This window comes from Mus musculus, chromosome 6, assembly GCF_000001635.26.
Source record: "Mus musculus strain C57BL/6J chromosome 6, GRCm38.p6 C57BL/6J".
NCBI classification, from domain to species: domain Eukaryota; kingdom Metazoa; phylum Chordata; class Mammalia; order Rodentia; family Muridae; genus Mus; species Mus musculus.
This window is the reverse complement of record NC_000072.6, coordinates 135,362,272-135,384,333: the sequence shown is the minus strand read 5'-3', so window position 1 is coordinate 135,384,333 and position 22,062 is coordinate 135,362,272. Positions and strand designations below refer to the sequence as shown.

At 45.9% G+C, this 22,062-nt stretch overlaps 1 protein-coding gene across 4 annotated transcripts; it reads right to left on the bottom strand.

The window, feature by feature from the left end:
- Window positions 1–1,160: 1,160 nt before the first annotated feature.
- On the bottom strand, window positions 1,161–21,784 carry Emp1 (epithelial membrane protein 1). Of its 4 annotated transcripts, none has more exons than XM_006505502.1 (6): window positions 21,627–21,784; window positions 21,232–21,430; window positions 7,046–7,156; window positions 4,337–4,433; window positions 4,093–4,233; window positions 1,161–3,360 (listed from the first exon to the last, which is right to left on the bottom strand). In XM_006505502.1, exons 3-6 carry the CDS (start codon window positions 7,121–7,123, stop codon window positions 3,194–3,196), a joined length of 483 nt encoding a protein of 160 aa, XP_006505565.1. In that variant the 5' UTR covers window positions 7,124–7,156; window positions 21,232–21,430; window positions 21,627–21,784; the 3' UTR covers window positions 1,161–3,193. The 4 variants fall into 4 exon arrangements, with proteins under 4 accessions (XP_006505565.1, NP_001275557.1, NP_034258.1 ...); NM_001288628.1 differs by lacking the exon at window positions 21,627–21,784 and adding an exon at window positions 5,816–5,926 and having other exon boundaries at window positions 21,232–21,403; NM_010128.4 differs by lacking the exon at window positions 21,627–21,784 and having other exon boundaries at window positions 21,232–21,403.
- Between the last annotated feature and the right edge of the window lie 278 nt (window positions 21,785–22,062).

The following is a 22,062-nucleotide window of genomic DNA, read 5'->3' as shown; positions in this document are numbered from 1 at the left end:
TGTGTACACTCATCCATTTAAGCATATGTGGAAAACAGGGGTTAAAATAGGATGATCTATTAGTTTTCACATTCTTTCTGAGACAGGGCCTCTCTCTGGACCTGGACATATTGGGCTAGGCTAGCTGACCAGTAAGCTCAGTCTCTACCCCCTGTAACTGGAGTTCAGACACACATTATTGCACCTTTTTAATATGGGTTCTGGGACTCCAAGCTCAGGTCCTCATGCTTGTGTAGTGAACACTTTACCCACTGGGCCATTGCCAAGCCATCTTTTAGCCTTTTAAGTTGCAGAGTAATTTTTCAAGTTTGATGATGTATTTCCCAATACTCATCTACTTTATGGTGTAAGTATTTTGCCAGAAGAAAGCATTGGATCCCCTGGAAGTTAAGTTACAGATGACTGTGAGCCTCCACATGGGTGCTGAGAACTGAACTTGAGTCCTCTGCAAGGATCAACGAGTGCTTTTAACCACTGAACCATCTCTTTAACCTCTCATAGTATATTTTTGGTGTGTTGTTTTGTTTAGGGTTGTTTTTTTGCTTTGTTTTGTTTTTAGTGCAAGACCATAGAGGACCAGAAGACAATCAATAAACCATATTTGTCATACCAGTGTTGATATGATGATGGGATGATACATAATGCCCACCTGCTCTCTGCCATCAATGACAGCTCTGACAGCTCACATAAAGGAGTTAATCTTGTTGCCTTCATTGAACCCATGCAGAGATAGCCCCAGTTAACATAGGAGGTTTCTGCAGAAGTCAGTTATCCCAGCCCTTTGTGCATCACTGTGAACTGAGAAGACACATTAAAGGAGCTGGCTACTTCAACCAAACTTTAGAAGTGCCTCATTTCTTAATGTCATAAGCTACTCTTATTTAAGACGATAACAACCCCTTTCTAATCTATTAGCTTATGAAATTCCATTTTTGCCTACGAGGTCTAATTAAAGCAAGGCAAAGCTATATTTGCTAACATTCAGCTGCCTGAAATAATTATTAGAGAAATCCTTAGGGTTTTACCAGAAAGTATCTTAATGTTTCAAATAAATGTCAAGTTCACCAAATCAAACCAGCAGGCAAATTAATGAGGAGGAATAAATGTCACCATTCTCTATATTATCTCACACTTTTGAAAAAGAAAACAGTCACACAATGTAGGGAATCAGAATTTGTTTTTATATCCCTAGAGTTATAAACATTTGTATCAAAATATTTACAATTATAGTATGTGAAATATCCTATTAATGAAGAAGCCAAATACAGTACTAGAATAACCCACCAATGCGATGCAAATTACATGAGACGTAAATGTCACAGAAAAAAAGTAAAAGGCAAGGGAATGCACGGTTCACTCCAGTCATAATTCAACTTTTTAACAAAATGTGACTATCTTTTTCTGGCTCTAGCTGTCTGTTGATATTCTTATGAACATAAGGCAGCATAGAACAAATGTATAGTGATCAAATTATAATTTAAGAACTTATTATAGCTTTTCTGGCCAGTGTCTCTAACATCAGCCCGGCAGTTCAGTAACCTACCTTGAACAGTCCCTTAAACATAATATGCTAGAGAAATACACTTAGTAATGGTCCCTTTACATAAATACCAGCAACTATAGCATAAAAACTCCCTCCCAAAAGAAATGTATATAAGAAATGGATAAGAATATTCCTAGGAAAAGAAATGTAGAAAAGATAGCTCATACTCTTCCTGGGGGTGATCTTCTAAGGGCAATAAAAGAAACTATTTCTAAAAAGAAAGCCCTTTAAGGCAGAAATCTGAGATATCATACTACCTCTAAGTCTTATACAGGAATACCCCTGCAGCCCCAACAATTTAGCTACCATCTGTCTGGATGCCCTAAGAGTTTCTCCTGTTTTAAAAGAGAAACTGTCTGCCCATCACCAGGACTTTATTCATCTCACACAATGACATTTTTTTCCCTGAGGGCAGGCATTCTCTTCTCAACATAAATGAAATACGGTTTGCTTAATAATCCATAACCAGATAGCACCTTTCTCACACCCTCAGGACTGGTTCTTTAGTTTAGGTTGGTGTATATGTTAATTGGCTTACAGCTTTGCCATCTTTAGCTGGAAAATAGTGTGATGAAAGCTGTTGAGAGGAGACCACTCCAGCCCAGGTCAAAGCAATAGTGACTACTGCATTTAGATGTTATATTCTGGTCCCCAGTGTTGTTGGTCATCATTGGACTTCCTCAAATATTCCTAGTTCAGAATTGTATGTCAAAGGAACACATGCATTTCTCCCCTGTTACATATACAAGATACATTGAGTGCTTTGGGGGAATCCTAAAAACCCACAAACTTACTATAGCACTGCGGTGGGCATATGCTTTGACCCTATGTTTTGTGAGGCATTATCATCTTTGGCTCTAGAGAATCTAGAAAAACTCCAGAAAAGCTGCCTTGGCTGTAAGTGAGAGTCTAGCAAAGTTCACAATAGGAGGCCTCCATGTGGGACAGCTCGGTGACACGTGACTGAGGAGCACTGCCTGTCCCCACCTGTCTCCAAGATCCTCTGGGGTAGAAACTTCCATTTCTTGGCTAAACCAATTCCATCAGCTTGAACTTACAAACCATCTCTCTTCCTATACTTTTGTTAGAAAGGCCACCAAATATGCACATTGGCTTCCTGGCCAAAGCTCCCACTACAGGCACATGGGATCTGGATTTGATGTTTGTTTTTAGGTCACAAGGACAAAGTGGCTTCCAGACTTAGCCTCAGCATAGAGCAATATCTGCTCTTGCTAAGACCTGAACCACCATCAGAACTTGATAATATGGATGTGGAAGACCTCAGTGTGTGACCCAGCAGCCACCCTCAAGAGTGGCGCCAGTGGTATGGCAGCTGGGGAGGCCCCGAGTGTATGTAATTGAGGATGGACGGGGCCATATTTGGTGGCTAGAGGAGGACTCTCTGGTGACGTCAAGGAAGCATCAGCATATCAGCCAACAACTTTCTTCCAAGGATGGGTGCTTGGCAGTAGAGAATCCCACCGCCCCAGATATGGTTTGGGTTTGGGCCTCTCCCCCTCTTCCTTCCCTCTCCCCACCCCCCTCCCCTCTCTGTTATTCCTACACAGTGACTCCTGCTTCCCTCCCAGGTTAGGTTGCTTCCTCCTACCCAGCCCACCCCGCCCCCAGACGCCCATGAGCGTATTCGGCTTATTTCTTCCTCAGGACCATATAGAGTATGCCGATGATGAAGCTGAAACAGAAGCAGATCCAGGTCAGGATGAAACAATAGCCTTGGTGGCTGCTGGAGTTGAAGTTCCCTTCGCTGTGGGCGTAATGATGAGTGTAGATTGACACTCCAACCAGGATACACAGCCCTGCAAGAAAGGGGGAGCTGGCATGATTGGCATTGAAGTGAGTTTTTGGGGGTTTTTTTGGTGTTTTTATGATCCCATTTTCCTGGACAGCAATAGGAAAGTGGACTCTTTTCGTGTGTCCGTAAAAGGTCACTGTGTTGGTTTGCCCAGATTTGCGCTTGATGGTATGTTGGTGAATAAGAGATAGCTGGGCTCTCCTATCTGTACTGATTTGTGTGTAATGAAGAATAAATCATGACGCATCCTGATTTCTACCTGTCTGTCCGATCTGGGCCTCCATACAACTAGGTATGGTGTTATGAGAGAAGCCTGGCCTTTTACCTAACTGGGTGTTTCTGGAAAGAATGGAGAAGATGGTGCATTGCAGTAATTGTGCACATCATGGCAATAGCTGCATCTTCTCTGGGGATTCCCACCTTCTGTATTGAAGTGGTCCTGATGGTGCCCAAGCATATGGGGGTTCCTGATCCAAGCAGCAATACCAGGCCACCAACAGATAACTAGAGGAGAGAACAGCCCAGAGAGGCAGCTCCACACAGCCATGTGCTAATCTGAGGGGCAGTGACTGAAGCAAGGATGTAAGCTTTTCCTGTGGGACTATGTATGTAGCTCAGTATTAGGGTATTTGTTTAGCATCTCAAGGCCCTGTGCTCAGTCTGGAACAGTGGGGCGGGGGTGGGGGGGAAACTGATGCTCTCATGTAAAATAGACTCTGCTGCTCTGGATACTCACAGCACACCAGCATGGTGGACCCTGAGAGGAAGAACCGGTTTCCCTTCTCCATAGTGAAGAGCTGGAACACGAAGACCACAAGGGAGATGATGGAGAAGATGATGGAGAGGATCATGAAGGCTTGCACTGCCTTGATAGCATCTGTGAAGACAAGACAGAACCAGGAGCATTAGACAACCAGAGAGTCTGGACACCTTCCTGAACACACCCACGGTGTTCTAGGCATTGATGTCTGCATGCATACCTTCATTGCCGTAGGACAGGGAGCCGTCGCAGTTACCACCAGTGCAGTTCTTCCAAAGCCCTACAGATGCATTTGCGTAATCTGCAACCATCCAGACCTGAAACCAGGAGATGGAGTTGATTAAGAATTACCCTTCTGCTTTCAGAAGAGGATGTCAACACGTGTCAGGACCAAATCTTAACCAAGACGTCCTATGCAGCTATAAATACTGCTAAGCCTCATGTCTCTGTAGAAATTAGATCCCAGGTACACAAAGGTCCCAAGAGAGAGAATTGTGACCCCAAAAAGATATATTTTGGATTTCACTATTGGTGGTGCACACACACACACAAACTAACTAAAGAAATTCCACCATAGTGGTTTAAAATTCTGAAGTTCTAAGGAACAAAAACTCTGGGTGAGGAAATATATATTGAGTATGCACAATCTCCTTTAAAAAGACTCACATTTAAATCCCTAGCTAATGAGGAAAACAAGTTAACTCTTGCCTGGGAGCACCTCGCTGTGACTGCAGCACCCTGTAAATAACTCAGGAGGCTCCGGAATTAAAGCTTCCACTCAGATAGCAACTTTGAGACCAATGTAGACTACATGAGACTCCGTCTCAAAACGCAAAAACAGAAACAAAAATGTCTGGGGATCTTAAAACGGCTTAGCAATTAAGAACATTTATAGTTCTTACAAGAGGACTAGAGTGCGGGTCTCAGCGCCTCCACTAGGAGACTCACAACCATGTGTAACTCCAGCCTCAGGGAATCCAACATCTTCTTCACTGGCACTTGTATGTGCATATCCACACACATAGACATACTTTTAAAAATAAATCTTTAAAGAACAACAACAACAAAAAAAAAGATAAGGGAAAACGTCCAGCTGGAAACAACAAAGAAACAGAGGACTACTGCGGAGACAAGAATGAACCTGGGGCCCACAGGCAACCTTCCTCTATACAGAAGGGTCAGATGCAGACCATTAGAACATGCAAAGTCATTCCATGTCAAAATGCAGCATCAAGGGCTCCAAGGCAGAGGCAGCTAAAAGCACAAGGTGTGGCCAAAATGCACATCCCCAGGTTCTCCATCCCTTCTTGCCTGGACCAAGAAAAACAATTCCCTTCTGGAACAGAAGATAATTCTGTCTACACATGCGCAAACCGTGCTGAAACAGGAATCCCTAGCATACCTAATCACCTGATCTCTCAGCCCCCACATCAGAGCTGGTACTGGGTGAATAGGAAGCACATGGTAGCTCTTAATACAGTTTGACGTTTACCACCACACTGTTATCCTGTGAGGATTAGGAGTCTGCTTATAGAATGGCCAAATTACAAGCCTACAGGAGACAGGTTGGGCAGGGGTTATGTCCTATTTCATAACACTTAAACTGGCCTAGCTTGTATTTACACTCTGATGTTTGCAAAACCCCTTCTGTCTGGACTTTAAGACCTATTCACCCTTGTCAATCAACAGAGGAACCCGCCTTTAATACCAGCACTTGGGAAGCTGAGGCAGGCAGATCTCTTAAGATCCAAGCCAGTCTGGTCTACATAGTGAGTTCCAGGACAGCCAGGGCTACACAAATGAACTCTATCTGGAAAACAAAACAAAGCAAACCTTATTCACCCTTTAACCACAGCAAGGACTGTAGTCCACCCTGGAGCACTGTTTGTGTGTCTAATGATTGGCTGTCTTAACTTTAATGTTGTTGGTTGTTGTTGTTGTTTTGGTTGGTTTGGGGTTTTTGGATTTTTGGGTTTTTTTTTTCTTTCGAGCAGGGTTTCTCTCTGTAGTTTTCTGGCTATACTGAAACTTGCTACATAGACCCGGCTGACCTTTACTCACTGCCTCCCAAGTGGTACTAAAGGCGGAAGCCAACACACCCGGCAAAATGTGTAGCTCTGGCTGGCCTCAAACTCATGGTCCTCTCTCTTGCCTCTGCCTTCTTCATGCAAATCCTACCATCACAATGGGCTAGCTGGCTGCCTTGACTTCTAAGTTCAAGAAACTGGCTCATTTTGTCTAAGACAATACAAAGTGGGTGCTAAAAATGACCACTAGGGGTCAGAGTAGCCCCGGGTTCCGAGAGCAAAGACAGACTAGCGATCTCCGTAGAAGATCGTTTTATTTGATTCACGGGACACCAAGTTAATCCTACCAAATTCCATTTCACACACCTATTTCCACACAAAACTTGAATTTGTCAACCTCATAACCAAAGCAGTGTCCTTATTCTCTGATGTCTATCTATCTATCAGGAATCTGCGATCTAGCGCATGAGCAGATATTGTTAACCTGAGCACAGGGAGAGTCTGTCCCACGAGGGCGTCTTTGCCCTTCTGCCTGAACTGCACTTCTATTTTCTTCTACTTCCTCCTCTAGAGGAGACACGCCCATCCTCCAAACGCACCTCAGTGTCCACCTCCCGTGGAGAGGATTCTTCTCAAAGCTGAACCTCCCAACACCCCTAGAGGAATCACTTGTGGACTCTCGCCTTTTACACTTTGGTTATTTCTTCCCGATCTATGAGTATGTGTTTGTTTGTTTGTTTGTTTGTTTGTTTGTTTGTTTTCCCCTCACAGCTATTCAAGAAGTTCTCTGCTCTGTGATTTAACACTCCCAGCTCCCGTTTTTGTTTGTTTGTTTTTTAACCTTTTACCAAACTATTCCTAAGATCCTTCCTGGGATGAGGAAACAGGGGGCTGGGACTCACGTTGGCAATGGTGGAGACAAACAGCATAATGGCAGTGGCAATGTGGACCACAAAGAGACCAGCCAGTAGCACCAACATCTTGGCTTTTTGGTGACTTCTGAGTAGAGAATTCTGAAAACAAAAGACGGGGGAGACAGAAAGGTTATTGTCACAGTCAGTAAGACGCATCCCACCTTCTCATTTCAGGATCTCTGTTGACACAAGAAAGTGTGACAATTTTTAAAATTTAAAATTACATCAAAATGTTCTAAAACCTGATTGATACACATACCCAAATGCTTACTCATCTGTGTATAGACAAGTACTTCTGTTTTGCTCCCACATGTTTATAGATTCATCTCTTTAATATAATGAATATTCTACAGATATAATGAGTATAATTACAGAATATAATATTCATTATATTAAGAAGCGCATGGTATGCTTTATAGCAGCTGCTAATGTTTTGTTTGTGATTGACAGGCCAAAAATGTCAGGCTTTGAGTTTTTGGAAGATTTTTGTCACCTCCAGAACTCTGCAGCAGCATGCATGCCCGGTTTCCATTTGCATGAGGAAAGCATCAGTGCTCCAGCAAAATGCTCACCCAGCAAACTGAATAGAAACAATGAGTTCTGCAGCACACGCCACTATTACTCAACGGCCATAGAGCAAATTGGCTACTAATTTGATCCCGGATGAGACGTAAAATAAGAGAGACACAACTTCTGTTATTACAGTGCTCTTTGGCACCCAATAGTGTGACAACCTAATTACTGGGTAATGGCCCGGCCACTTACTGATTTAGCATTCCAGACTAATATTTGCAACACCTGAGCCTTTGGCCCTGCGTGCCTCTTGGTGGGGATGCTGTTATGGGTCTAGGGCGATGTTAGATTTCCTGCGGTTCAACATGACAGCTCTGGGGCTCCAGAAGTGTAAAGCTTGAGATAACACCAGATGTGCTTTTTGCTGGTGTGTGGTGTTTATGCAACTTCAGTCATTCAAGACCCATCCCCAAAGACAAACAGATGTATGAATCACCCTTCGGAAGAGTTGAACTAATATAAATTAACAATGTGCATGGATAAACAAAAGTTCTCAGCCACAATCTCAACAGAGACCACTGATCATAAAATCTAGAAGCTAAAGGAAGCGTAAGAGGGCACACATGGGGCAGCCGTGCATACCCTCTGTGTCACACCTATGACAGATGCAGAGTCAGCTCAGAGAGACATCAAAGGGAAAGGACTTGGAGGTGGGGGAGGTATTCACCCTCTAGGCAGGGAGTGTGTGAGGATGCACCAACCATAGAGGAGATGCTGTGTGCATCCTGCAATTGCTTGTTCCCCACCCCCCTCCACCTGATTTAATTGATGCTTTGTCTGTGCCTAAGCCACTTTCAAGCTACACTAGGTATTTATTAGAACACCGATACTATCATTATTCTGACATTCTGCGTGTCTTTTATCTCCTCTCGCTTTCTCATTAGCTACTCAAAACCAAACGTGATCTACTGCACGCCTGGGTTCTTGGCTCTTTGTACACACTGGTTTCTACTCTCCAAAAAAAATCCTCTTCCCCACTGGCTGCTTCCCTCCAACGGTGAGGGAGGCAGGCAGAGAATGTTCTCAATTTAACTGTGAATGGCAAAACCCGATGCCATTTTCCTGCTGCCTCTGGGGAGAGCCTGTGAATCCTCTCTCCCAACTTTCAAGTTCACTGCTGCTTTTCTGTGGTTCTCGCCTACCTCCGTAACTTCCCCCTTGGCTTTCATGTGTGGAGAAAAGGATTTGTTTTACTGTTTTGTTTTTTGAGTTAGAAGTTGACTTAGAATTATTCCAAGGGCTTTGATCTCTGCCTCCGTTTCCTCATATGTGAAGAGGGGTAATGATACCGACTATACCCAGAGGTGTGAGGCTGCAACTGGATTACGTAAGTAAAAATGCCTTCTGAAGCATGGTACAGTAAGTACCGTGTGTGTCACATGGTACTAATAACAGGGTTGCCGTGATTGTTGTTGTTGTTACTGTCTTTCTTCTATGAAGCAGAATGACTGTTACCAACCCGGTCCAGTTACTCAGTCACATGCCACCCCACATCAAAGTCAAGAAATAAGACATTTGCAGGGTAGTTCACCGGACAGCATATGGCTAAAATCACTTTGGTCCTCAGAAATTGACATTTTTGTCTAGTCCTCACCCCTCCAGTAGGGAGGGTATTAAGAACAGATCCTCTAGAGACAGTTGGCTTTTCTCAGCCCAGGCTTGCCCATCTAGAATAAAGCTGGCTCAGGAAAGAAAAGGACAAGAATCACATAATGGGAACTTTCCCCCCACCCTCCTCGACCCTGTAATGACTCTCGGGTTCATTTTGTTTATAATTGACAAATTTTCTCCTAATCGTGAAAAGTAGCTGAGGAGCCAAGAATGGACCATAATTCACCAAGTGAGGCCTCTTTAAATGAGTTGCCTGACAGGCAGGCAAATCCAGAAGTCTTTCTGTCTCCTTGATTGCCCTGGGACCCTATCCAGCAGAGTCCCTCTTGTTTCATCCTGCTGACAGCCTGGTCCAGTGGCCGCTCGTCATGTCTGGGCAGCATGGACACTTTGGGCTACTCCGTCTCTCTTCTTACCTCAGCGCAGGCCCAACTAGTTCTTGTCCCCTGCCTGCTGCCACTTGAAGAGCAGATGAGGAGATGCAAACCAAAAAGTGGCTCTTTTATCTGCGATAGGGTGTGTGTGTGTGTGTGTGTGTGTGTGTGTGTGTGTGTGTGTGTGTGTGTTCTGTGTCTTTCCTCTAAGGCAAGGAACAAAATATCTCAGATCAATGAGTATTCTTAGTGAACAAGACCCTCAGTTCTCTGTGCCTCTAGGCACTGTGTCCATCCACTGTGGAGGAGTTACTGAGTGACACACAGAACTTCATCTTTGTGTCAAGTTTACCAGTGTCATCCATTGTTATCTTAGAGGGGCTCCCATTATTCTTAACACCCCTCTTCCAAAATACTTGGAAACCCAATGGAACACTTTATGAAACTTCTATGTTGGATCACCCCAGTCTCTGTATCCAGAGAGTTACCCAGCCTCTGTATTAGAGAGCCTACCCCTTAGTCTAGGACAGCTGTTCTCAACCTGTGAGTTGTGACCCCCTTGGGGGTCGAACGATCCTTTCACGGGGGTTGCATATGAGATACTTACACTACACAGTAGCAAGATTACAGTTAGGAAGGAGCAACAAAAGTAATTTTATGGTTAAAGGGTCCCATAATTAGGAAGGCTGAGAACTATGGGTTTGGAAAGACCAAACCCTCAAGGTGTTTTCAGAAAACCACCAGTGGTGCTGATGGGTGGGGGTATCTGAGAAGCCAGTAAAGGCAACTGAGAATGAGGCTAAGTTCAAGCTCTTGACACTTCCACCCACCATGATCTCCTGTAGCTCATCCTTTGACTCATTCCTCACCCAAGGAATAAGACCATTTCTGGCCTCAGACTCAGAGTGGACCTCACCGGTATGGCACTTGCCTAACATGTTCAGAGCCCTGGGATCTCTCCTCAGCACCACCACAAAAACAAAACGAACACAAGCATTTAGACAATTTTGAAAGTATGGGCTGCTGCAGCTTGTATCTCACTGAAACAGTAATGGGATTCTCCCTCCTATTCCCCCAAAATGCTGCAGTTCACACTCTTCAGTGGAGAGCGCGTTCCCCAACCTCAAGGGGTGGAGCCAACCCGGAAGCAGAGAACACAGTGCCACAACTCTGACTTCCGCTGTACCACCGCCCTCCCTTCTTGCTGCATGGACAGACTCAAAGTGTGTCATCTGTTGTTGGGGACTCCCATACCAGGAATATGGCCTGTGGTGCTTTTACACTCTCCAGTGAGCCACCACACCTGGTCAGTTCACAATGTTCGGAAACCGTGGGAAGTGCTCTGCCTTCTATGCAGACAACAAGAACCCTTCTTCTTGTGCCTGCCCCCTGTAAGCACAGCAGGTACCCCATCTGCACTGTGTGATTGGCAGGGCCGCGCTCAGGGTCTAGGGAAACAGAGAAGCAACCCAACGGCACAGATGACCACACTAAGTAACTATTAGGAAAAAGAAGGATCAGACTCTTAGCGCCAAGTACAGCTGGAAATCACCACGTAGCCCAAACTTGTGGGAATTCTCCTGCCTCCTTAGTGCTGAGCTAACATCCTGAGTGTATAGAGCTGAACAATTCGTGTGAGACTGGGTGGCACCCTTACAAATGAGAGCGTCTCTATGGTTGGCAAGACTATACAAGATGCTTCCTAGTACTGTGTGTGTGGGTTTGGCTGGCTGAAACTAGTTTAAACAGTTCTGGAGTAGGGATGAGGGGTACCTAAGAGAGCCCGTTACTGGGAAGAAACGACCAATAATGGCTCAGCTACCATTTCTGCCTCTCCCTGGCTTCCTGTCTTAAGCTTCACAGTCACCTGGGAGTTTCTACCTGTGTTATCTTGCAGTGGGTCCCTATCCTGCCGGCACTGTCAGGACCCTAGCCTGGATGCTGATGTCAGCTCCTCCCAGGACACACTCTCTAACCTCCCCCTCACCATGCTCTCTCTGTCCTGCTATTGGGTTATCTGGCCATGGCCTTCCTCAGCCTACAACCCTCATCCCCCTACCACAACTGAGACAAGCACCCGTATCCGGGAAATGAGACTCCAGACAGCTGCCCACGGAATCCTGGGAATTTGACTTCCAAAAATGAAAGCTACTTTTATGTCCTTCCCCTAGTAACTACCTATTATTTTTTCTCACCCAGCTCAAATCCTGCCTCCTTCTGTCCGCAGGGCTGAAGTTGATGTTTTTCCTCCTGTTATGTTACGTATTCTTAATAAAAGGCCCTCATGGCAGCCTGCCTGATGACAGAGTTCTTTATGGACCTGCTTGGCTCCCCCACCCTCAGGAGTCTGAGTTCCTAAGGGCAGACTCTATGACAGGTACCAGATAAACCTAGTTAATGAACAAATAAATGAACTAAAGAGGGCAATATTTCCTTCACTGTGGAAAAATAATGGCAGAGTGGCTGAAAGACACAGAACACCTCCTTTCTCTTCTTTCCATTTTTAAATCTTTATTTTATGTGTGTAGGTGTTTTGCCTACATGTATGTCTGTGTACCATGAGATGATGCAGTACCCATGGAGGCCAGAAAATGATGCCAGGGCCCCTAGAACTGGGATTACAAACAATTATGGACTACCAGCAATGTGGATGCTGGAAACTGAACTCGAGTCCCCTGAAAGAGCATCCAATGCTCTTAGTCAGTGACCCATCTCTACAGAACTTCCTTTTTTATTTTAAGGTAGCATATACTTCAGTCCTCTGTCACTTTTATAAATTATTTGTCATATTGCTGCAAGTTATGGGTTGGGCACCTTATTATACACAAACTTCATATTATTTCATTTCCACTTAACTTTTTGGTATAGAACTTCCAAGCTAATGGAGAGCTTTAAGATTTGGTTCCAAAGCCATGAAACTCATCTACAAACTCAACCTGAAAATCTATGCAAATCATACTTAAACTCAACCTGTCCTTGGGAACTATCCAAGGCCCTGTTAGAAAAGTCCTGCCAACAGTACATACAGCCCACAGAATGTGAGTATAATTCATTTGGTAAGAGCGAGTGCTTGCCTATTCCACATAGAGTGGAACATACCTTTAATCCCAGCATTTGGGAGCCAGAAACAGGCAGAGCTCTGTGAGTTCAAAGTCAGCCTGGTCTACTATACATGAAGTCCAGGATAGCCAGAGCTACATAATGAGACTGTCCAGAGATTCTTCCTAGAGCCTCCTCTGTCCTTCCATTGGCCAGTGATGTTCTAGCAAAGACATTCCCACCTCCTGCTGGCTAACTGCAATTGGAGTGAAGGCTTTTTCACCCCATCTGATCCAAGACCTGGTACTTCCTGCAAGGCAGGGGGAAAAGAGGAAAGACCAAGTCGCTCTTAAAGGGATTGGGTCAAGCGGCCTTCATGAGTCAGCCCTGACTGTGCACATCTTCTTCAATGTGACATTTGAAGTGGATCTGAGGCTCTCTGTGTTTCTTAAGAACACTGCAGGGTGGCACGGAAGTCTGTCTACCCTCCTCCATGTCAACACCATTCTTGCTGTGCTTGGGGTTCCAATGTGTGTGCGTTCCCATTGAGGGTCATTTTAGTTGGCAAAACAGATGCCCGTGGGACAAAAAGCAAATAAGCAAAAGGAAACTCTGCCCTTGGGGAACGGTGTGGAGGATGTATCTGGAGGATGGGAAGGCTGTGATTGAAGGCAGGCTGGTGGATGGGGCCTTGGGTGAGCTTCCCTGGCCATTGTTGTTGCTTTTTATGTCATGTGTACTTTTCCATCCTCAACATTGTTTTCACGCACAGATGGAAAGGGAGGCATGCATCTCCGTGTGGGAAACGGGATGAGGGGATCCTTAAGGGCCAAGTCTTCCTGTTTCTGCATATGGGATGCTCGGACGTGGAAAGAAAACACTGTGGGTCGCCCTTTGATCTGTGTAGCTCACACTAGGGATGACACTTCAAGTAGTGGTGGATTCGGTGCCTGTTAACAATTAAGCAGGGAAAGACACAGGGGTCTGGGTGATTCGGGGAAACAGCTGTTTCTTTGTAGTCCTGGGGCAAAGGGGCTACAAAGGTGGCCTGTCATAAATGGGGCAGCCTCTTTGGAGCTAATCCCACCTGTGCCACCTGCCACATGTGGTTAGAATATAGAGTAAAGAACAGCAAATGGGTTAGAAGGGAGAGGAAGAGGAAAGGAAAGACAGAAAGAGATAAAGAAAGGAAGGAAAGGGGAAAAGATATGAAAAATAAAGGAAATGGGAAGGAAATGAGGAAAAGAGGAAGAATAAGTCAGAAAGAAAAAGAAAGAAAGAAAGAAAGAAGGGAGGGAGGGAGGGAGGGAGGTAGGTTGGGAGGGAGGTCTAATTAGAAGGTGAGCCGGAGTCCCACAGCATTCTTGTCTGGCTAATGGCCAGAGTTGAAAGATTTTGCAAAACCTGTCTGCTTGGTGAAATCTAGAGAGGCAGAGTCCCAAGTGACAAAGAACAGACTCTAAGTTCAAATTTCTTAAGGACCTCATAGGCTTAGCATGAGCATTGAAGGGTCCATGCCTAAGACAAAGCAAGCCAAATGCTGTAGGTCATATTTATTCATTGGTGTAACAGAGAAAGGCTCAAACGAGGTGGTCACAAGGCTTCTCTGCAGCCTGAGAGCCGTGGACTATGCAAAGGCAAGCATATAGCATGAATATTGTTTTTGCAGATGCATCCAGAGACGCCCCACCCTTGTCTCTCTCTCTCCCTCCCTCTCATTTCCGCTTGTCTTCCATTGTGTCCATGGAGTGGGTGGATCTGGACAACATCTGCAAAGGCTGGAGACAGACCTCGGCTGTGAGGCCTGATTTCAGCCCACACCCTCTGGCTGCAGCTGGCCAGTGTCGGGAAGGATGTCTCCTGGGTGAGGACAGAAGCTTCTGCTGCCTTCTGTTCCCGACAAAGGAGAAGTACTCCTGCAGCCAGATTGTCTTCCAGGGAGACATTGCCAAGATAATAACTAGGGTTTGGTAAGAAAAATCAAGGTGTGGCTGGGCCCTAGAGGCTTCTGGGTGCATCTGACAGCAGATGGCAGTAACATGCTTCAACCAGCAAAGGCTGATGGAGCTGGAGGACTGTGCAGAGCAGGGGCACCCAAGCATGCTAGGTGGGCGCTGGCTTGGTGCAGTTTCAGAGATGGCAGCTACTTTGTTTTGAGAGATACTGGGGTCTCTCAGTCATTTGACCAAGACCTCTGCCTCCCAGCTAGCAGAGAATGAAGCCACTGTCTTGGATCTCCACTCCAGCTTGGTTTTCTGTCTTCTATCTGAGGTGTGTGTGTGTGTGTGTGTGTGTGTGTGTGTGTGTGTGTGTGTGTGTGTGTGTGTGTGTTTGAGTCTGTGTGTGAGTGTGTAAGTCTGTGTGCATATCTGTATGTGGGTGGGTGTATGTGAGTGTGTGTATATATGTGTGTGAGTGTGTGTATGTGTGAGTGTACATGTATATGTGTGTATGTGAGTGTGTGTGTGAGTGTGTGTGCATGTGTGTATTGTGTATGTGTGTGAGAGTATGTGTGTATGTGTATTTATATGTGTGAGTGTATGTGCACATGTGTGTATGTGTGTGTATGTATGTGAGTATGTGTATATGTGTGTGTAAGTATGAGTGTGTATATGTGTGTGAGTGTGTATGTATGTGTGAGTGCGTATATGTATGTGTGAGTGTGAGTGTGTGTGTGTGTATGTGTGTGTAGCAGCCAGAAGACAACCCTGGTGTTATTCATTCGAAGTTGTCCTCCAGCTTGTTTTTTGTTGCTGTTGTATTTATGAGATGGGGTCTTAGTGGCTGGGACTTCAAGACTCAGTTAAGCTGACTGGCTATGAGCCCCAGGGAGCCTCCTGCCTTCCTTCCCCATAGGTGAGATTGTAAATCCAGCCACACCCGATTATTCATGTGGTCTTTGAGAATCAAACTCAAGTCTTCTTTTCACGCAGTGAGCTCTTTACCCACTGAGCTATCTCCCCAGCCCCCCCCCTTTGATATTTTGACACTGAATCACTATGTAGCCCCTGCTAGCCTCAAACTCACAGCAATCCTCCTGCTTCAACCCTCCCTGGTTTTGGGACTAAAGGCATGTGGCACCACATCCCGCTGTCCTCTGAGGGTTTGACAGTTACTGGTGGCTCTGTTCCTCCCACAACTTTCGAGCCAATCAGAATTGGACAGCCCCTCAAAGTAGTCCCAATGCTCTAAACAAAGGATCTTGCAAAGACCATTGCTTTCTCCTGTCACACTGCTCTCTATGGTCCAGCCAGAACAGACAGCTGGCCCTGTCAAAGCCTTCCCTGCCAGCCCTGAGACTGGTTTCCACACTCTCAGCGCTGGCACATTCCCCTCCCTATGGGAGTTCAGGGAGCAGCCCTGAGCAGAGGGAAGCTCCTGGCCTCCACTGCATGGCTTTGCCAGGCCTCTGTGAACGCGCCTGCTTAAGCAAAATTCACCGTTGCAGTTCAACAAAGCTCTCTCCTCTTCCTTCTCTTGGACCCCAAGGGAAAGAACTTAGGTTTCTGAAGGCAGAAGTCTAAAGTCTAGGGCCTCACTAGGCTTGACTCTCTCATCTGAGAGGAGAGGCGCCGGAACTCTACCTATAAAACCCAATGTCCCCAAACATGCAACAACCGCGCCACAACTAAGAAGAGAAAAGACTTCCATGGAGGTCTGAAAACCAGGATTTTGATCCAAGGCCTATCCTGGGGCAGTGAGAGCAGTCAGTCATGTCTCCCTTTCAGGTTCACTTTCTCTCTCTACTTGGCTCTCTCTAGACCTTTCTGTTTGCTCTATCCCCCAAACACAGTTTCTGTTCTCTCCCTCTCCCTCTCCCTCTTGCTCTCCCTCTCTCTCTCTCTCCCCCCCCCTCTCTCTCTCTCTCACCCTCTAGTTCCCTAACCTTCTTTTTCCTCCCAGTATGCCCTCCATTTGCTCTCATCCACACCTGTGCCTGTTCCCCCTCCTCCAGAGGAGGGGAGTGTCTTACCCAGGACCAGCTCAGTTTCTGAGCCCAGTTATGCTCCTAGTGAACTGATGTGTGCACAGACTCCTCCGGAGATGGCACCCTTTGTTTGATAAGCCAAACATCTTCCTTCTTTCCAAGCTCGGGTAATATCCAGGGCTATTTCAGGTGAGTTCTTTAATACTGTGCCCAAGGACTCTTGGATCAGGTAGGGCAGCAGAAGCCACCTCCTCATCCCCTGACCCCTGCAGCTCTTGTAATTGAATGCAGAGCCACGAACACGCTAGGCAAGCATACTGCCAGTGGGCTGTATCCCTAGCCCCTGGTTTGACTACACTAACTTTTATGGATTAAGTTAGCCATTAGCATGGACTCAAAGGACTGCTTAAAACTGAAGTGGTAAGGTCCTAGATTTTTCAGAGCCTTGAGTGTCTTGCTGGCCAAGTTGTTTCTTCGTCCTTTCTTAGTGAGTTAGTTGCTTCTGATCACAGGGAAGATTCGAGACAAGATCAGAGCCCAACGTTGCTACTCAGTCATCTCACATCTCCCCCACTATTACCGACACAGTTTCAACATGTGCCAACAGTGCTGTGTAGTGCTCCATGAAAGAGACTCGGGAAAGTTGGAGTCAGTCCAGTCACAGAAGATCAATTGTCTTGGCTGTGAAAATACTCTTTCTGAACAGGGAAGAAAACATTGATAACCCCCCCAAGACACACACACACACACACACACATATCAATTTTTTTGCTTAAACGGAAGGCTCAGAAGCAGCAACCGTCATGTTTGTGTTTTTCTTTTTCTCCTTTGCTGTCAGGGAACCCACCAGTCAAATTGAGGGATGCGTTTCACAAGTTAGGGTACCAGGGACTGAAGTGTTTCAGAGTCTTCTTGGGGACTCATGTTTGGGAGATGAGTGTTCGAAAGCCAAGGAGATCCCAACTAGACCCACTGCACATTCTTTGGTTCTGGAAAAACAAGGACAACCCAGAAATTCAGTCACCTGAGATTATTCCAAAACAAGACTTAAGTCCAGATAATTCTAGTTTAATGGTAACCAAGAAGGTTGCTGGCTATCAGACAGCTTGTGTTTCAGGGGTCATGTTGATTTCACTATGACCGGTAGATATCAACATTGGATGTGTCATCCCACGTGCATCTAAGAGTCCTAGAGTCCTCTGAGAGTGTATGTTGCATAGCTATGTACACATACATAGCGAGTTACAGACATGACAACAGTCATGGGCTTAGAAAATGAAATAGCTCAGAATCAATCATATAGGAACAAATGGTTTGACCAGGCGGGTGTCTTAATATTTCAAAAATGTTCTTTCTGCATCCCCACACGCACCAGCAGTGGTGGTATACACCCATAACTTCAGCATTCGGGAAGAAGTGTGGAAAAAAGTTCTAGGCTCCAGCCTGCCATTCACGGAGACACCCTGTCTCACAACACAACACAGCTGAGTATAGTACCCGATGACTTTAATCCCAGAACTCAGGAAGCAGAAGCAGGTAGATCTTTGTGAGTTCAAAGCCAGCTTGGTCTACATAGTAAGTTCCAAACCTCCAGGGCTACACTGTGTGATTCTGTATTTGAATAATAAAAGAATAAAGCAAGATCATATGGGCAATGCTATCCCATGGAGCCATACTGATTAATGTTAAGTAGAGATGAAATGTCTAGAGGGACAGGAAGTGGAGCATTGTGGGGAGGGGGCAGCAGTTGGGGGGAGGGGCAGCAGCAGAACAGAATTGAAAAGCACCTCCCCTCCCCACCCCACCCACACACACACACACCCAGGGTCATTTCAGGCCTGCAAAAACAAGAACTTTCAAAGAAGCCATTTTTGCTGAATTTCAGAAACTCTGTCTGGTATGATTTACTGTCTAGAAAGAAGGGTGGGTGTGAGTGAACGTCTGAGGCACGTACACTCTGGGTGTCCCCGCCCTGCTATCTTAAGGAGCTGTGAGCCACGGGACAACCATCCATTCATAATGATGTAAAAGTTAGATTTCTGCATATGGTAAGATAATAAGATTACCTTCTTTTCTTTTCTTTTTTCATCTCTCTCTCTCTCTCTCTCTCTCTCTCTCTCTCTCTCTCTCTCTCTCTCTCTCTCGTCGTTGGTTTGTTCTTGAGACCAAGTTTCACTGGTTGGCCTCAGGCTAGCCTTGAACCTTTAGCAATCTCCTGCCTCAGCTCCCTAAATCCTGGGATTACAGGTATGAACTACCATGTCCAACATCTAAATTTAAGATTCTATAAAAAGCAATGAAGAAGAATAAGGAAGGAACCCTTGGCCACATCCCAGGTGGAGACCCCTTCAGGTTGTGTGGAGGCTACAGAAAATCCATTTTTCCATAACAGAAATGGGCTTGGCTTTCCTGCTCTTTGGTCCCAAAGCTGTCTAGAACCAGGCAAGAGGCCCTGTATTCCCAACAGCTTCCACAGACTCTTTCCTCCGGGCTGGAGACCGGCCTAATCTTGTTTCCAGAGGAAAGCAAAGACTGCTGAGAAAGCCAGCCAACCTTTCTCAAGGTCTGGGGACAGACATCTGTCCTCTGGCAAAGGGCTGCCCTTACTACTGGCCCGTAGCCACAGTCTCAGGACATGATCGTCTCCAGCTGGACCTTGCTGATCTTCTGCCAACTCCCAGGACAGTTTAGAACCCTGGAACAATGTAAAATCTGGGGGCTCTCTGGCAAGGATGCCAAACCGGATGTCCAGCAGCCCTGGACAGTGTTCTGCCTCCACCCCATTCTGCAGTCTCTGGATGAAACTGGAGCGGCCTAAGGATGGGAGGCTATGATTTGGGAGGGGGTGGTAATGGCCTCTTTTTCCAGGACAACCAAAGACTTAGAGCTGAAGACGCCCAGAAAGGTTCACACACAGCCCAGGGGCTCTCCCACTACTTGGAGGCAAAAAGTCAGAGCATCATTTTTTTTAAAATTGTCTTCCAACTCCATAGGGAATGGGGGCAGGGAGGGGGTAGCACACAAAGCATTATATTCTCATTTATCAAGGGACAGTGGAGTTTGAGACAGCTCCATGGCTCATGGAGTTGGTGGCAGTTTACCCCTCCCTCTAGTGTTCCCTTTTTGCTGACTTGTTTAAGGTTGCCTAGTTTCAACCAGATCAGAATGACACACAATCACACATGTGATCTTCACAGGAAACTGTGGCTGTGGACCTAACGAAGACGGCTTCCCCAGTTCACAGTCATGCAATCTGGAAGTGATAAACATTGGAAGCAAACTCAGTCTTGAGAAATGGGTCCCAGGGCTTACTCATCACCCCCTCCTTGGGGAAAGGCTTTGCAGAGATTTCTGAAGGATCAATGGATACACACCCACCAATTACTTTTAAATTTTCTCTTCCAACCAGCGAGCTGCATTTCTAAAGAGAAAGGCGCCTCGCTCTTCATCAGGCAAGCTGAATCCTGTCACTCTCCTCTGGCTTGTTTACGAGAGGAGAAAAAAAAAACCCACATCTGTGTTGAAATGAACCACACCTCCACAGACATTCGACCAAAATGCTAAGCTAATAAAAACAAAAGCAAACACAGCCGAGTGCCTTTGTTCTTTTTGCACTTAGCACGTGGGTTTGTAGTTATATAATATTTTACACAAAAGAAATAAGGTAAATATTCCCATATGACCACTGCCACACTAGAAAATTCCATGTCCACTTAGAAAAAAAAATCCTTTAATAGATTCTGAAAGATCTTTTTTTTTTTCCTAAGTTGGCTCCAGAATGCAGAAGCCTGGGTGGAAGCACAGAGCCATTCAGCAACCTTACAGGAATCCCCGAAGGCCCCCAGCCCCACCCTCTCCCCTCTGCCTCCTTCCTCCACCTCCACATCTGGCTAAGGATTCTGGAACCCACACATTCCACCAAATCAACCCCTCCCAAGGTTTATTTGAAACACCCTTTGCCTCTGTTTCCCTAACGGTTTTTCTTTAAACAAACCAATCCCCTCTTCCCTTCCTGTGAGAAGGGGGTGGAGGAAAACAAGAGAAAGAACGAAATACTTAAACAGACATCAACAGACAAGAGGGGGACAGACAGTAAATGCAATCGCAAAAATTAACTGAAACTCAGATATTTATCCACCGTCACCTAAAAGCGTAAAAGAGAAACAACAATAACCAACCCACAAAGCAGAACAAACTTTCTCCCCAGAGACTGCCTTTAACCTGCCTTCGCAGAGAGAAAAGAAAAGCCGGAGCGTTTTGGTAACATAGCATCCTTCTAGATTTCAGCTCAAAGTAATCTGAATGAAAACAGAAGATTTGGAAACATCTTCCAACCCTGCTAATTCATTTCGAAGGCACATAGAGTTCCTTCCATAAAGAATATTGCACTCAAGTTTGTTCCAAAGTCCCTTCTCGTTCCGTCCGTCTCCTCGGAGCAAGGATCCACATACCAGCAAGAGAATGTGGCCCCCACTGATATCCCAGATTCCTCCACTACTACGTTAAGCTAGAAGTCTCAAGGACTCCGTTCTTTGTGAGCCATAGAGGGATAGCAGAGGCAAGAAGAGAGGGGAGGGCTTCAAGGAGCCTAAGAGAGGAAAGAAAGGAGCGGGCTCTGCAGAGTTTCTCCAGTGTGGGGACAATCTTACCTGGAGTATCCAGTGAGAGAGGCAGATGCCCTGGGTGGTAGAGCAGGCTGCTGGTCTGGTCCTCTCTTCAGGAGATTTGCAACCACAGTGAGGGGAGGGACCTGACTCCCGAGGTTATAAGTTTCCTGGGCTGATGTGCTGGGGTGTGTGATGGGCGGTTTCTTTTCCCCGTGTTTTAAAGGAGTTTCTATGAATCAGTCTGGATTTAAAAAAAAAAAAACTTGGTGAGCTACGCCCTGCTAAGTTGGCAGCCGGTCAGATGTGGCTGGGAGTGAGCCATCAATTCAAAGAACCCTGTTGTAGCTCCCTCTGACTCAGACACACAGACCACAGTGGAAAAAGGAGTGACATTGCTTCAAATGAGTAAGAGGAGTCACACAAATAGATCTGTTTACCGAAGCCCAGTTCTACTACCCAGAAGGAGCCTCGGTTGTCAAGGACGTAGGGCAAAACACAGGTTAGGGTCAGGAGGAGGGGAGAGCTGGTAGATGCAGTTCCACGTTAATTAAAGTCCCGGCTAATCATCAAACAGGATTCCCCCGTTCTTCCTCCCCCACTGCACATAGCAGCAGCTGCTCATCACCAGGAATTATCAGACTCATTTCTCGTTGGCTTCCCTGCCTGACCCTTGTGCCCCTGACCTGTAGGCGGCAGTGGGATGAGACCCATGGAGTAGAAAGGCACCCAGCAAGCTCCAAATGTTGAGGCACTGATTGACAGCACATAATCCTGGGCCTTTAGTTAAACTCTCACCCCTATGGATTGTAGGCATTGCAGGAGGAAGTCTTCGAATTAAGGACTTTGCACTCTGATCTTCATGTGATAATCATT